This window comes from Melanotaenia boesemani, chromosome 10 (assembly GCF_017639745.1).
Source record: "Melanotaenia boesemani isolate fMelBoe1 chromosome 10, fMelBoe1.pri, whole genome shotgun sequence".
In the NCBI taxonomy this organism is placed as follows: Eukaryota; Metazoa; Chordata; class Actinopteri; order Atheriniformes; family Melanotaeniidae; genus Melanotaenia; species Melanotaenia boesemani.
In genome coordinates this window covers 35,166,638-35,180,494 of record NC_055691.1, presented here as the reverse complement: position 1 = coordinate 35,180,494, position 13,857 = coordinate 35,166,638, and the positions used below count along the sequence as shown (strand labels likewise).

Genomic DNA, 13,857 nt, shown 5'->3' with positions numbered 1-13,857 from the left:
ATTCATAACTCAGAGTCTCTGGAGTAGCTGACAGAGACGGTGAAATGGTCAAATAACATACTGCTTGGCCTTGTGAGATGCTTAGTTTTCATGACAATTCAGTTCAGTCAACTTGTCATAACAAAAAGCAATAAAATAAAAAAGGGAAACAAATTAAAGTTTTCCTTTTAGGGATGATGCAGGCCACAGAGAAGGCTGTTAAATAACAGCAGGACATGTAAACGTTTCCTGGGTTAACGTTATAAACTGAAAATAAAAGTTTGTTCACTGACTGGAGAAACAAGTGGAACTGTAAAATGTTTGAAGGATATCCCTGTAGGTTCTGCCTCTTAATGCAGAACCTAAAGCTATACAGGATCAATTTTAATCAGCAGCATACTATTTGTTATGACACAGTAGGTAGAAAATGAACAAAGTCCTAAAAAAACTGTTCTTATGCAGCACTTGCTCATTTTTGTATTTAGTTGCACTGACCTACAGCCATATTTACACTCGGCTGTAATATATACAAAAGGTTTTTATTTTTATTTCAGCTTTTTATAGCCCTACAGTCTTCATGTGTCTTGCAGAAAGCTGACTTATCAAGAGCCTTTATCTTTTTTTCATTTCCTGCTGCTCTGCAGCTTCTCCACCTTGCCAAACTGGGCATGGAGGAGCAAAGACATGGCCTGACTGTAGAACAACTTAAGCTACATTAACTGTGAGTTTTTGGTGGAAAGCTACGTTGGGGAGTGACCTGACTGTAATGACTTCAGACAGGATTTACACAGAAAAATAGATACAGAATGGAAAACATTCAGAGGACAGATGTCAAAGGTTGCAGATGGTAACTAATTCTGAATGAGAATTAAACAGAAGTTAGCTTGCAGAGAAAAGGTGAATTAAAGGACTGAGGGACTAAATCCTTTGAACGGAGGAAACGGTTCTTACTTAGTTTGACATGTGTGCTTGATATAAAACAGCAGTGCCTTTGGAGAGTGAAGAGTCAAACTGCAGTTAAGCTAGGGCTCACTACTAATTTCCTGAATCAATTTGATTAACAACAACCTGATTTGATTAAATCTGATTTAATTCTATATCAGTTCATTTACAGATATTTATGACATGTTATATTAAAAAGATTCAGTGTTTGTTGAACATGACCACAGTCTTAGCGTTAGCAGCTAATGTGGGAGCCATAGACTGTATATAAAGATGGATGGAGCCTCCGTGACGTCACCCGTAGGTTTCTGAAGAGCAAAAGTGAAGCTTGTTGGGCGGTTCCTACCATCGCCATCTTGGCAGCGCCACGCCTGTCGTCGCTCCGGAAAATACAAAAATGGGCAAAGTGGCGGAGACGAGAGGGCTGCTGGTGATGGATGGTTGACGTCTATCGACTCCGAGCTGCCTGTAGCTAAGCGCTAACTGAGCCACCTCGGATTTAACTGAGCTAACTGACTAATGAAGGTAGGTGGGCTAAAGCTAAGTTGAACTGTTAGCCGGCTAAAAACCATGGTTGTGCTACACTCTCCCTTCTTACCGCGGATACAGGATACCTGTCAATCAAAAAGACACGCCCCTAATTATGCCGAATTTTAAGATTAAATAACATCCAAACGGATGAGTCAGAAAAAATTCACCCCCCTCACAGTTGTCATGAAGGTAAACTTGACCTATTCATCCTACAATGGATTTTTGTACCAGGCTTTAAACATGTTTATTTCTGCTGTGAAGTTGGTCTTTTTAACATGGCAGTCTATGGGGATTTGCTCTGTTTTGGAGCCCCTAGTGGAGGAGGGGTGAAATGCAATTTTTTGCACTTCCGCATAGGCTTCACATTTCACCGCCGGAGGTTGCCGCTTGGTTGGAGCACACGGTTTCAGCGTTAGCAGCAAATGTGGGAGAGCATGGTCTTAGCGTTAGCTGCTAATGTGGGAGCTAATAGCCTGAAAATAGTTTTCAGGTGAATGTAATCCAGTGGTGAATAAAAACATCTGAATGTGGCATCATATCGCAGAGAGAAACTGATTTGGGTGGAAGCGACACAGGAAACCGTTCAGTTGTGTATATTTGCTAAGATCTCACCAAGCATCGTAAGTCACGCAAGAGTAGAGTCATTGTCACAGTAAAAGGAAACGTATAAAAAAATCAATCTCACAGTTTTATGAATTGATATTAGATTAATTCAGTTTGAATCAATTAAAATGGATTGTCTTCTTTTCTTTTTAACTCTGGTCTAAGTAAAGCATGAAATGACAAATGAAGATAGATGGGAATTGTGGGGAAACAGACCTACAGAAGAGTGCATTTTCCAGACCTAAATGTACCTTAAATTTTAAGAAATAAGAAGCTGACATCTATACAACCCTGGGTTCTTTAATAGGTTAAGAACAGAAAGCAACGATCTACTAATCATCTAAAGAGTCTGTACTTTGCAGGGAAAAACTCCCACGTTCCACTTTAAGCCTCAGAAATCTGTTTCATTATTAATGTATGCATTGCAGCTGGGGCAATGGAAAAAATATTCTGTTAATCTCCCATCTGTGTTTAATTAGATGTTAGAAATGCACAAATCTTTGGTAAAAGTTGAACAGTAAAAACAACAAACGGAATCAGAGCCCAGCTTCATGGCTTCTGTGGAAATGTGAGGTCTTATCTCTTTGTTATACTCAAGTTTTTGTTTGTACTGTCATTGTTTGGATATTTTATACCAGGGTTTGTATGCATACAAAGCTGAATTATGATCTCCCTGTATAACATTCTGGATATATTCGATCATTAATCCAAAATGTTTTTATTTTCTGTCTGTATTGTCATGTTCTGACCATAAGCTAAACACATGTCCCCCTGTTTGTGGCCCTCACTTAAACAACTTGACCCATCCTGTCAGAGCTCCTAAAGACTGAACCCTGTTCGTTTTCAAGATGTCACGGTCCCCTGGCTGAAAGTTATTATCATTATTCTTTGCAATCTGCTTACCCTGGCCTCTCCTTTGAACTGGTTGATGGATGTTGCACAAGCAAACCTCTGAGCTCAGTAAAAACCAAGCCCTCATTATTCTGAGCTCCTCTGACAATGAAGGCCGTTGTGAGAAGGCAGAGCAGCGAGTAATAATATTGGAAAACCACCCAGAGTCTGATTGCAAAGTGTCCATCACAGCAAATAGTAAATGTGGAAGAATGGCTTGTCATCATGTTACTCACATTGGGTCTCAGGCTTGCCGCTTGTCCGTAATACTTCTCTGCTGCCTCATTTAGGCTGGCTTGTCTGAAAAGGGAAAACAGAGAGATGCAATCATTACTCATTTTTATTGCTCCTGGCTTCAGATGAGGCCTTGAACCCTGGGTGTTTACTGGTTCTCATGGGTCAGTGGGAAAATAAAATTAGAGGAACAGCGTGAGAGATGGGAAAAGCTGATCCAATTGCTCGTACGGTTCTCGACTGATAGCATCTTTCACTTGATAACATCTGTGCTGAGCAGTGCACAACAAGCAGTTTCTGATCTAACCATAGCTTGAGGTCGGGATATTTGGTTTATTAGATGGTTGAAAGAAACTTAGAATCTAGTGGGATTGAGAAATATTCACTGTGTATTTATGTTTCAGATGTTTGGGTTAATGCGACTTTCCATACTGGATCAATACAAACTTCTTAGGGTGTGCAAAAACTAAGGGAACTTAAAATAATTCATATGATCATAAAAAGTCTGGATGCTACAGATAGACTAAAACATGTCACATGTCTTAATCTGACAAAAGGGATTCCTGGTAAATCAACTGTAGGTACCAAAAATATTTGGTTAAGACACAAATACACAATATTATGCTGCTTATCTCTCTTCACAAACCAATTTTCTGCCTACTATTACTGTAACCCAAACCTACAGCTCTTCTACCACCAAACACTTCCTTAAATGAATGATGCAGAGTCTCAGAAACCTCCTTCATGGTCCACAGCTTCAGGCTTTTCACCGCTGGTAACAATTGCTTAATTGCAAATAATTCAAGTTTAACAAAGTCAAGGTCAGAGTCGTCGACTACAGCTCCTTAAATCGTAATGATGAAAGGAGATGAAGCCTTTAGGACCAGTTTCATTTAGGCTGTCAGTCATCATCTGCATGGTTTCAGATCAAAGTCAAGGTGACCCAAGAACACAGAATTCATATTTAGTTTGAAATGTTAAAAATGTTTTATTTCGTCTTAGTTCAGTGGAGAAATTTACAGGCCTTTAGTTACTTATAACATGGTCTATAATATAATGATTTTAGATCCTGATAACCAATTTCTTTTATGTGGGCCTAATTCAAGAGATAACATCTGTATTTGTCTTCTGTTTTTTTGGCTGAAAGTGCTGAATAAAGTTTGTATTAAATGCAAGAAGCTGCTAGGAATGACCAGGTTGTGGTGGCATAGTGGCATATGTTAACATATTGTCTTAAAGTAAGAGACTGTTAAAGACACCAACCAGATAACAGTGTAAAATGTATTTACACTTTATAGTGAGTGGGTCAGATTTATTTACCAGTTTGCATAGCAATTCACCCAATAAGAGCAGAGACATTGTGCATTAACAGCATGACCTTACTGCTAATGAGAGATCGGTGAATCCCCAAAGTCTTCATGGTTTATTACTAGTAAAATGTCTGTACAAAACTTCATGCAAAAAGAGTCATAATTTGTAATTGAAGTAGTCTGTGAGAAGACAGTTGCTCTGACTTCAAGCTTTACAAAATCTAGAACGACATGAAACAATCAGAATCACAGGTCATTTGTTAGCTACATGTTGTTTTTGGTGGTTGCCTGACAATGCAGAGGTATTTGTACATACTTTCCCTTTGTGGAAAGCCATAAACAACAGAACAAAATCTGTTCTAGTGCTGCAAGTAGCTGCCTACACTGCAAAACAATAAAAAAAGAGCAGGGGGAGTGGTGGACTTATCAAATCAAAACAAAGCTTCACATCTGGGGCTGGAGCAAAACGAGTTCTTCATTGACACACTTCATACACAAAGAATACAGCTTGACTGTTTTTTTAACACAACTGAGTCTTTCCAGCCTGCTTCTGAGGAAGCATTTCACTTTCCCAACATTAACATGAGCTGCTGAATTGGTCCTAAGATTATAAATGTAGGTTTCACATCCAGCCACAACCATACGCTTGTTTGCCAGCAAAGTGTTTTGAAAACACAATCCTCTGAGAAGATAAATGCACAAGAACATGATCTATAATGTCATTATCACATATTTACAGACATCATCGGAGGAGACTGGAGAGTTGCCACACTAGCTGACCAGCAGAGCAACAAGACCTCCCAGAGCTGCCTGACTGTGGGTCATGAGAACACTTAAGAGACTCTGTAAACCACCGTCTGGCTGTCAACCCGAGGATGAGTCGTGTGAGGATCAGAGTGGAAAAATGGGATATAAATGAGTGGTGGAGGAAAAAAAACAAAACAGCAAAAAACAAAACCCTCGAGGAAGCAAAACTTCTTGAACACATTTTAAATGAGCAGCCAAACTAATGATCATCTTGTCTTCCTGACAAACGATGGATTATTAAACCACACAAGCACAAACCACAACACTGACAAAACTGCTTGTAAGCGTCACATCGCTGCAATAAACGAATGAGCCAATTGCATTTTCTACAAAAGCCAGATATTTGTGCATAAACTGCAGCCTTCTGTCTGTTTCATGCGGAGAATTACATCTTGTTAGAGTAAGAAGTTAAAATGCTACACTGAGCAATCACATCTTCAGCCTAAGGCAGCACTACATGAGCAGAGCACCAAATCTAACCTTTATTGCCTTTACAGGATTATCTTTACAAGCCAGTATGCACACTTTCAGCCAAATAAGGATAACTGACATACCTATTATTATATACTGGTATTATATTGTATAAGATGTATGGTTTAGATGGTTTAGATAAGGTAAACTATGAGTGCATAACCTGCTTATTTCCACCTGGCTTTCTGTGACTGTCAACAAACTGTACTTTAGTGTAATTTTTCACTTTCCAAGCACCGGCATGTAAGCCTGTGAGCAGCTTCTCTTGTCCTACATTTGCAATGTAAACATGTACTAAATTAGGAAAGAAAGCAAAATCAGGAAAGTAAACAACTGTTTTAGGAGGCAGAGGGAAATTGTTGGTTTGAAGGCCAAATGGTCAAAAACCAAAGGCCCAGGAGGGTCATAAATGACTTGCACACGTTTGTGAGCTTCCGTTTCTCCTCGTAATCTCTTCCCTTCTGCTGTGTAGATTCCCCCATGTCTCCATCAACCGAGGGCCTTTCCACGACTGCGTCCAAGACAAACATATAAATAACATAAGCTACGGCGACGTAAGACATGCCAAGCAGGCGGAGAGGAGTACAACCCAAGCGCTACCAGGGGCCTTGACCCTGGAAGAAGCTCTCTGTACTGAAAACAGTTGGTGGTTTGGATCCTGCATGATCAGACTGGTAAGGGAAGCTAAATGAAGTGAGTTAACTATCTTACACAGAGCTGTGTGGTACTGATGGACAGTTTTCAGACATTTTACCCAAAAATAACAATTTCCTGATAATCAGGACGCTATTATCTTAATAAAGAAAAGACCGTAAACCGTAATGAGTTTAAACAAGGACTTCTCCTCTGGTCAATATGACATTACAGTTTTATTCCATCAGTTGGCCAGCATGTAGAAAGATTACAGATTGCTTTATTTATACATTTTCACTCATGGCTCTTGTTCACAACCACAGCAGCTGAAGGGTTTTTCTGCTCAAGCTCATCAGCTGAACTTCGTAGTGATTCAACAGCAAACGTTCAACGTTTGTACGAACCCAACGGGAAGGAGTGAAACAGCGAGGAAGAGATATATAAAGCTGCAAACATATAAAGCTGCAATAAGTGCTAAGACAAAGCAGCAGTTCCAGGGCTCTCACTGCAAGGAGAAAGAGAGAGATTACCAAGCACAGCCAAGTAAATCACTCAGGCTGTGGAATAGTGTAAGCCCCTGGATAAACCGTGCAGACAGTAGACCTCCCTCTCTGCTTTCTATCCAGCCCAGAAAACTGCAGCCCATCCATCTCATCTCCTCAGAATAAAGTACATACAGTAACTCTGTATATGTGTTTGGACTGTGGTATCAACAAGAAGGGGTAAAAAAAAATCCAATCAAACTCTTACCTGAGCATGTGGGCTGCACTGAAGACCACATCAAACTCCCTGCTGTCGAGGTGTGCAGCTTTCTTTGCCATCTCTGCTGCTTCCAGCAGCCGGGACTCCTCCAATAAAAACTGACCTACCAGGGCAGGAGAAAGCAGCACTGCTATTAAAACACTAAAGGATCCCCACAGAGGCACAGAGGGATATGCAGTCTAATAATGTTGCATTTGGCTCAAATGCAGGGACAGCTTACTCTGCCTCTGTAAAAAGGCTGAAACACTAGATGAGTGCAACAAACCATCCATCGTAGGGCATCTCTCAGGGCCATTTTTCAGACTAGCTGACTTTGATTGGTTTCTGTCTGATGAAAATATTTCTTGGAGGAGGTTTGTGTCTTATTACAGGTGTGTCTGGATTGCAGTCGACCTCTGGGGAGCCGCCTAATCAGATGGGATTACTGGAGCTTTACAGGGCCATGAACCAGGGGTGGACCCCTTGGTAAGGGCCAGGATAGAGATGAATTAATACACTGTTGACTTTGGTTAGGTCTATGACTGGACCAGGATGGTAAAGCACACAGTTAACTTAAGCTTATTTTCCGTAATAACTGTGGAAGAAGCTGCAGCCGCAGCGCAGGCCTGAGGTGATAGACAGACAAGTCCTCAAACCATGACTGCATGTAGAAAGAGCTCTGAGGGGTTTGATGCATCAAAACAAACCAGTAAGCAAAAAGGAGACAATGGATCACAAAGTGGCAGTAACCTGAGGTGGCTATTTAAAATCTTGGATATTTGACACGTATTTTAAGGTCTAGTCTGGACATACATGTAGAACGTACAGTAGCTCCAAGTTTTTGCAGCATAAAATAAGCAGAACAAATTTTTAACACTCCACAGACGATGCAAAACAAGTCTCAACAAATTAAAACCATATGACATCATATGATTCCTCCCAGTTTAGCAATATTTCTTGATTATACAAGGTTTTTCCTGAATTAGCAACAGAAACTGACTGGAGTGGATTCCATCAAAATGAAGCATTAACTTTATGTTTTAACTGACACAAGCAGCACGTTTCTTTGCTGTACTTGGATGCAGGCTGTTGCTTTTAACAACCAACCGTTTACAACGCTGCATGTTGGTGCGCTGAATTAGAAATACAGAAATCTGTTGGACATAGAAAAATGGATGGATCGTTTCCTCAACTGAAGCTTTCTTTGTGTGGATCAATACAGATCATTTTACAATCAACTGATGAACTGATCTTTAAAACGACATATTTGACGTCTGATACTGTGACAAAATACCAGAATGCATCATTAATTTGGCGCATTGACTATTTTAAAATCTCACTTTAACTAGGTGGGAAAACGGTGAGCTGACACATTATTTCATTTAAAAAAGCTTTTTTAGGCCGACTCTACTTTAAGAGCTTTTAAGGAGATAATAACCAACATGAGCTACGTCACATTTAAAGAAGAGGTGGTGGTGCAACTACAGAGCATGCATGATTCTCATGACAATAATGGAAAAAAGAGGGATGCTGAAATTGTCACGTTCCATGTTTTCATAAAATCAAAGTGAACAATGTGAGGAAATCATCCTCTCATCTCGAGACTCTCCTCTCACCTCGTACAGGCTGAGAAATGGATGTTTAGAGGAAGAAGTGGCAGAAGGGTCAGCGAACACTGCTGTCCAAGCAACCTGCCAAGATGTGTAAATTCCTGCCTTTGTGTGCTCAAGTGCTGCGAGTATGTGCTAAATTGCCAAATCAAACATTTAAGATGTGAGAATCAAGTCAGGACATGTCAAACTTAAAGGAGAAATACAAAACTTACCATAATGCATGTAACAGTTGCCTTTAGTGGGATCGAGTTGGATGGCCTTCAGGAAGTACCTCTCTGCTTCTGTTTTCTGCCCCTGAGAGAGAAGGATTAAATACAGCATCATTACTGTGTCAAACACCCTTCATTCTAAAAACACCACAGTTCACTCAGCAGCCAGAAAACGTTTATGTATACATAATGTCCCTCAAACAATCACAAACCTACTTAAGAATAAATCTTTATGAACAGCCATGAAACATGTGGACCACAAGTTCATTCCTTCAAGCTCATGTGTCGTCCGTCGGACTGCAGACTGTCATGTTTGGCACAGCAGACCAGACGGAGCAAAGACTCATTCATTACACACTTTTATCTGTGCAAATAACACTTCACAGAGCATAACTGCCAGTTTCCTGGGTGTGTGGCCTGAACGCTAAGAGACACCACAGCGAATGCTGAATGAAAATAAGGAATTACTGCAGCGGGATAGACAGGAGAGGAAAGGGAGGGGCAACAGAAAGGCTCATTTGTCTACACAGATTTGTAGGCTCACTTACAAACACTACAGTTTTATGTGTATATGCTTTGTTGTTCATATGCATTGTTGTTCAAGCCTTTAAAAGATAAAAGAATTTATAACGGGAGGATGAGCCCTGCAGACGTGAAGAGCTCTTCACCCCGTGACATGCAACCAATCACAGCTCATATGGAACAGAACAGCTGGCCAATAAGTGCCAGCTGGGATGGACACATTCATGCTCTCAGGTCGGCAACAGATGCAATCTGATCAGTAATTAACTACGTGCATTCATCTGTAAAAGTGGATGCATTGCTAATGTAAACATAAGAATGCTGTAAGTCCCAGATGTAATAACTTTTTATGAATAATGTACATCATCAAATGATACTGTATCTGTCCAAGACATGAGGTAATGAGCAATAGCACCAGAAAAAAAGGGTTGTATAAAGACTGTACAAGCCAGTAAAAATTATTTATATAAGTGTAAAATACAGTAAATTAGACCATGCAAGTCCAATTTAAGTATGAGCTCAGATCCATCCAGCACTTTGACACTTAGTCAAACTACGTTTTCAGTGAGCTGAGCTTTTTAATAAATACATCATTTTGTAATGTAAATATCTCCGTTTAGTTTCCCTTGATGCAGCAGAAAATAAAGCCCGTGCTAAGTACGTGTTTAATAGAGCTGACGATGCCCAAGTAGCCAACGCTGCTCCCATCTGAAAAGCATCACTGTTGTATATTTTTGTAGTTGTATTCACAGATGTAGGAATGTGTACATTTGAAAGCCAGCTGTTTTTATAAAAACAGAGGCTTCCATCTGTTTGTCAGGATGAAGCTTTCATGCTCTGAAATGAGTTGCAGTTGTGACTGGATGCAGGATTTGGATTGAGACACATCTAAGAATATTCATGGAGCCCATGCATACAGTCAGATAAATGACATATTAGACTGTTTCCATCTAAGATTTTTGGATTTTAACTGTTACTGAATGAAAGTTAACTACTCCACCACTTTTCAGATATGAACTGATTTTCTTTGATTAAGGTGAGGAAGAAAAGCATTTTTCTACATGTAACTATTTTGTTGTTCAAAGAACACTTATGCAACAGAATAAAAACCCTCACCTGTGGGTTATTTCACAAACTGTCAAAAGTCATTTATCTAAAAGTTTAGTTGAATTCTTCTGATCTGCATGTTACTGACTACAGAGATACACCTGGACTGGAAAAAGATGGATGATAGTAAGTCTTGTCATCATGTCTGCATTATTATCATAACTTTCTCTATTCACCTGCACGAAAACAGATGAAAGACTAACAGAAATGACATATTTTAGCACCGTTGCCCTGATAAGAGAAAATAATGTTACATTTAATAATATCTTCTAGATTAGTTATTTTCTCTCAGCAACATCACAGCCCCTTGTCTCTTCGCCCGTTAGCATTAACCAGCATAACAAACATTAACCTTGTATCATGTTAAGCTGGACGGCAACATGGACATGTAATAAAAGTTCTCCACTGCTGTTCCAGCAGCCAAGAAATGCTTAAGTCCTTCCAGATTTCCTTGACATCGTTAAGAAAATAGTCAGACTCTCATCTGTTCTACTTTGACATGCCACCTCAGCAGTAGCGGAGGGTCTCCCTGGATTAGTCCTCACACCGCCTCTCGCCTGATAGTACCTGGGCACTAGTTTGGAAGGGGTGGAAAAATAGAAATAAAGAAGAAAAAACTAACTTGTCATTCACATCAGCTGATTGTGTGCATACCATATCCTCATATCTCCTGGTTACATCAGACAAGCTGCACATGCTGCTCTGGCTCTTGGGACATGCTGCAGACTATGAATGAAGCCTGCATCATATTAGTTGAGGAAATGACAGGAGGACGACTGAAATCAATATTACGGCCATCACAGTGGCTCAGTGCATCCCTGACCACTGGTGAGCACAAAGCCTGAAACCTATCTTGTCCCCCTGGGGTGTCAGTAGAGGTCTGTAGTGACACAATGTGCAGGGCAGCAATACTGATCTGTTTGATTAACTTTCCCCTTCCTTCCCTATTTTTTTCCTCTGCTACAAATCACAGCAACTATCCACTCCATATGTCCTCTACAAGCTCAGAGCCAGCATCCACACCTCACCCCTCCCTGACCCTGCTGCCAATCCTTTTCATGCACCTTCCTCACCTTTCTCAAGGGGAACCTCAAAACCCCAAAAAGAATCTGAAGTGTGCTCATCATTCAAAGTTGCTCCACAGGAAGGGCAGAGGTAGGGCATGATCGAGGGCTTGGGAGCAGGTCAGCTTCCTGTACTGCTCTTGATCATGTTTAAATGCTGCGGACATGAGGCAGAGGCAGAGTGGCTGAGAGCATGCATTTAACCACATTTTTGCTAAAGTCTTTCACTCAACTGCCACTAATAAATAAAGGAAGCGTAAAGTTTGCTTCTTTGATGACATTCACACTCAGAAGATCTCAAGGGCTCAAAACCTTCAACCATCCATCATGGCAGGAGATTTGCAGAGATTTATCCCTGCAGGTCTGAACTCCATTTTCCTCCTGAATCAATAATACATTCTTTAAAAATGAGTTTCTCTTCACAATCCACAGACTTCTTCCCTGAGTCCACTCCACCGAGTCTTAACGCTTCCCTCTAAAGAATTGTGTTCTACCCTGAGTCCGTCTTTGCTGACAGGATCTAGTTTCATTTCATTTCAGATGTCCACTGGCATCTTAACAGGAATCCATGTCAGCTTAACGAGAGACTTTTATCCGTGCTGCCAGCTGATCCATTCTTTCAGCTGACGGTTCAGTTAGAGAGCCGAATGGAAAATCAATCCACCACGGTGCTGCAGTTCAATTTAATTTAGGCACACGCAGATTTACCACCACACAACTACGTGTCAACTACTGATAATACAGAGCCACAGATGTATAGGTACAAAATAAGAATCTTATTAACTTTATAGACTGTTTGTTCAGCTTAGTGCAGATACTGGAATGAATAAAAGTTCTCAGTCTGGTTGCATCCAAATGGAAAATCTGTCATAAAGTACAAAAAAGACACAATGCATTTTTACAGGGGGTGCAAGCCAAACTATTTCTTGGCTGCGTTCAGTTGCTTCTGGCACATGAAACCCCGCAGTGTGTGGTTTTTACACTTCAGTTTCTGTATGAATCTAACAGCCAACATATAATGTGTTAATTAGTAATCCATAGAGGAGCCGGTGGGTGGATTTTGTTACAGAAGCACAAACCTTTTCTACCTAATTCACATTCTGAGATGGGTTAGCCAGCAGCTGGCAGTCGGGGTTGACAGTAGTATATGGCTTTATTTTGGGCTTATTAACCAAAATAAAAGGGCTTCATATATGTTGATCCCAAAAAGGTTAAAGTCGAATGAAAAACTCTGGAAATGAATCAATCACCAATCATTGCAAATACATTTAAATCATCATTTAGGGCAGACTGTAAAGTGAAGGGAACTCGAAAAGGATTCTGTTTCCATGGGGAAATGAAGAGGGACAGGGCCAGGAAGAGTTTAGCTTCTCTGTGGAAACCCAGATACCACTGCTTCAGGCTTCTGAACACATTTCTGTCCTTTCATTTTAGCAGGAAAGAGGGGTATAAGCGGAAGAGCAGGTCTCCACCCTTCTTCTGACCCTCTGAAATGTTTCCTCTAATTCCCGTCTTAAAGGTTACTGCTCCTCCTGATCAGCTTCATCCGCTGTACGTCTATCAATGTGCAAAAGACCCTGAACTGTCTGTTTGGGTAACTCTGCAAACACGATAAATGTATAAGACTACAGCCTTCATAGCATTCAACTTTATGAAGTCATAACAAAGAATTTCCTTCAATCTGAAATGATCTCAATAACAACAGTTCTAATGCTGTTTTTTATTACAACAGCAGCCTCTCCAAAGCCAAAAAGAGACAGCTGTAAGTGGCAGAGAAGAACTGATGATGAGATCACTGATCTTCTAACTTTTACCATAAATAAAGTGAGTTTTCTTAAATGGGATAAGTTTGGTCAAAGATAAGTGTGTGAAAAACAAGCTAATCTTACCGTCACAGCTAAGAGTTTTCCATAAGTGAGGTGTGCAGGAATATGGTCCGGCTTGGCTCTCAGCGACTCTCTGTACCAGTGTTCAGCTTCCGTCAGCTTGTTCAGTCTCATGTAGGCCTCTCCTGTGGGAGCAACAGCAGCAGTCAAACATCACACAGCTTTTCATTGTTCACCCGAGGACTTTCATTACAGGCTTCAATAAAGTGGGGTAGAAAGTGAACTCCATGTCGTTGGGTTTTATATTGGGCTAAAAAAGACTTTGAATGGTGATGCATGTCAGTTTTAACCTGGTCACACACACACTACAGAAG

At 40.5% G+C, this 13,857-nt stretch overlaps 1 protein-coding gene across 1 annotated transcript in view; it reads right to left on the bottom strand.

The window, feature by feature from the left end:
* Positions 1-13,857, bottom strand: part of tmtc2b (transmembrane O-mannosyltransferase targeting cadherins 2b) — an 89,112-nt gene that overhangs the window by 4,943 nt on the left and 70,312 nt on the right. Inside the window, exons 8-11 of the mRNA XM_041997952.1 lie at positions 13,547-13,668; positions 8,968-9,049; positions 7,152-7,266; positions 3,183-3,246 (exon numbers count right to left, since the gene is read on the bottom strand). Coding sequence (XP_041853886.1) covers positions 3,183-3,246; positions 7,152-7,266; positions 8,968-9,049; positions 13,547-13,668 — 383 coding nt within the window. The remainder of the gene's footprint in view (positions 1-3,182; positions 3,247-7,151; positions 7,267-8,967; positions 9,050-13,546; positions 13,669-13,857) is intronic.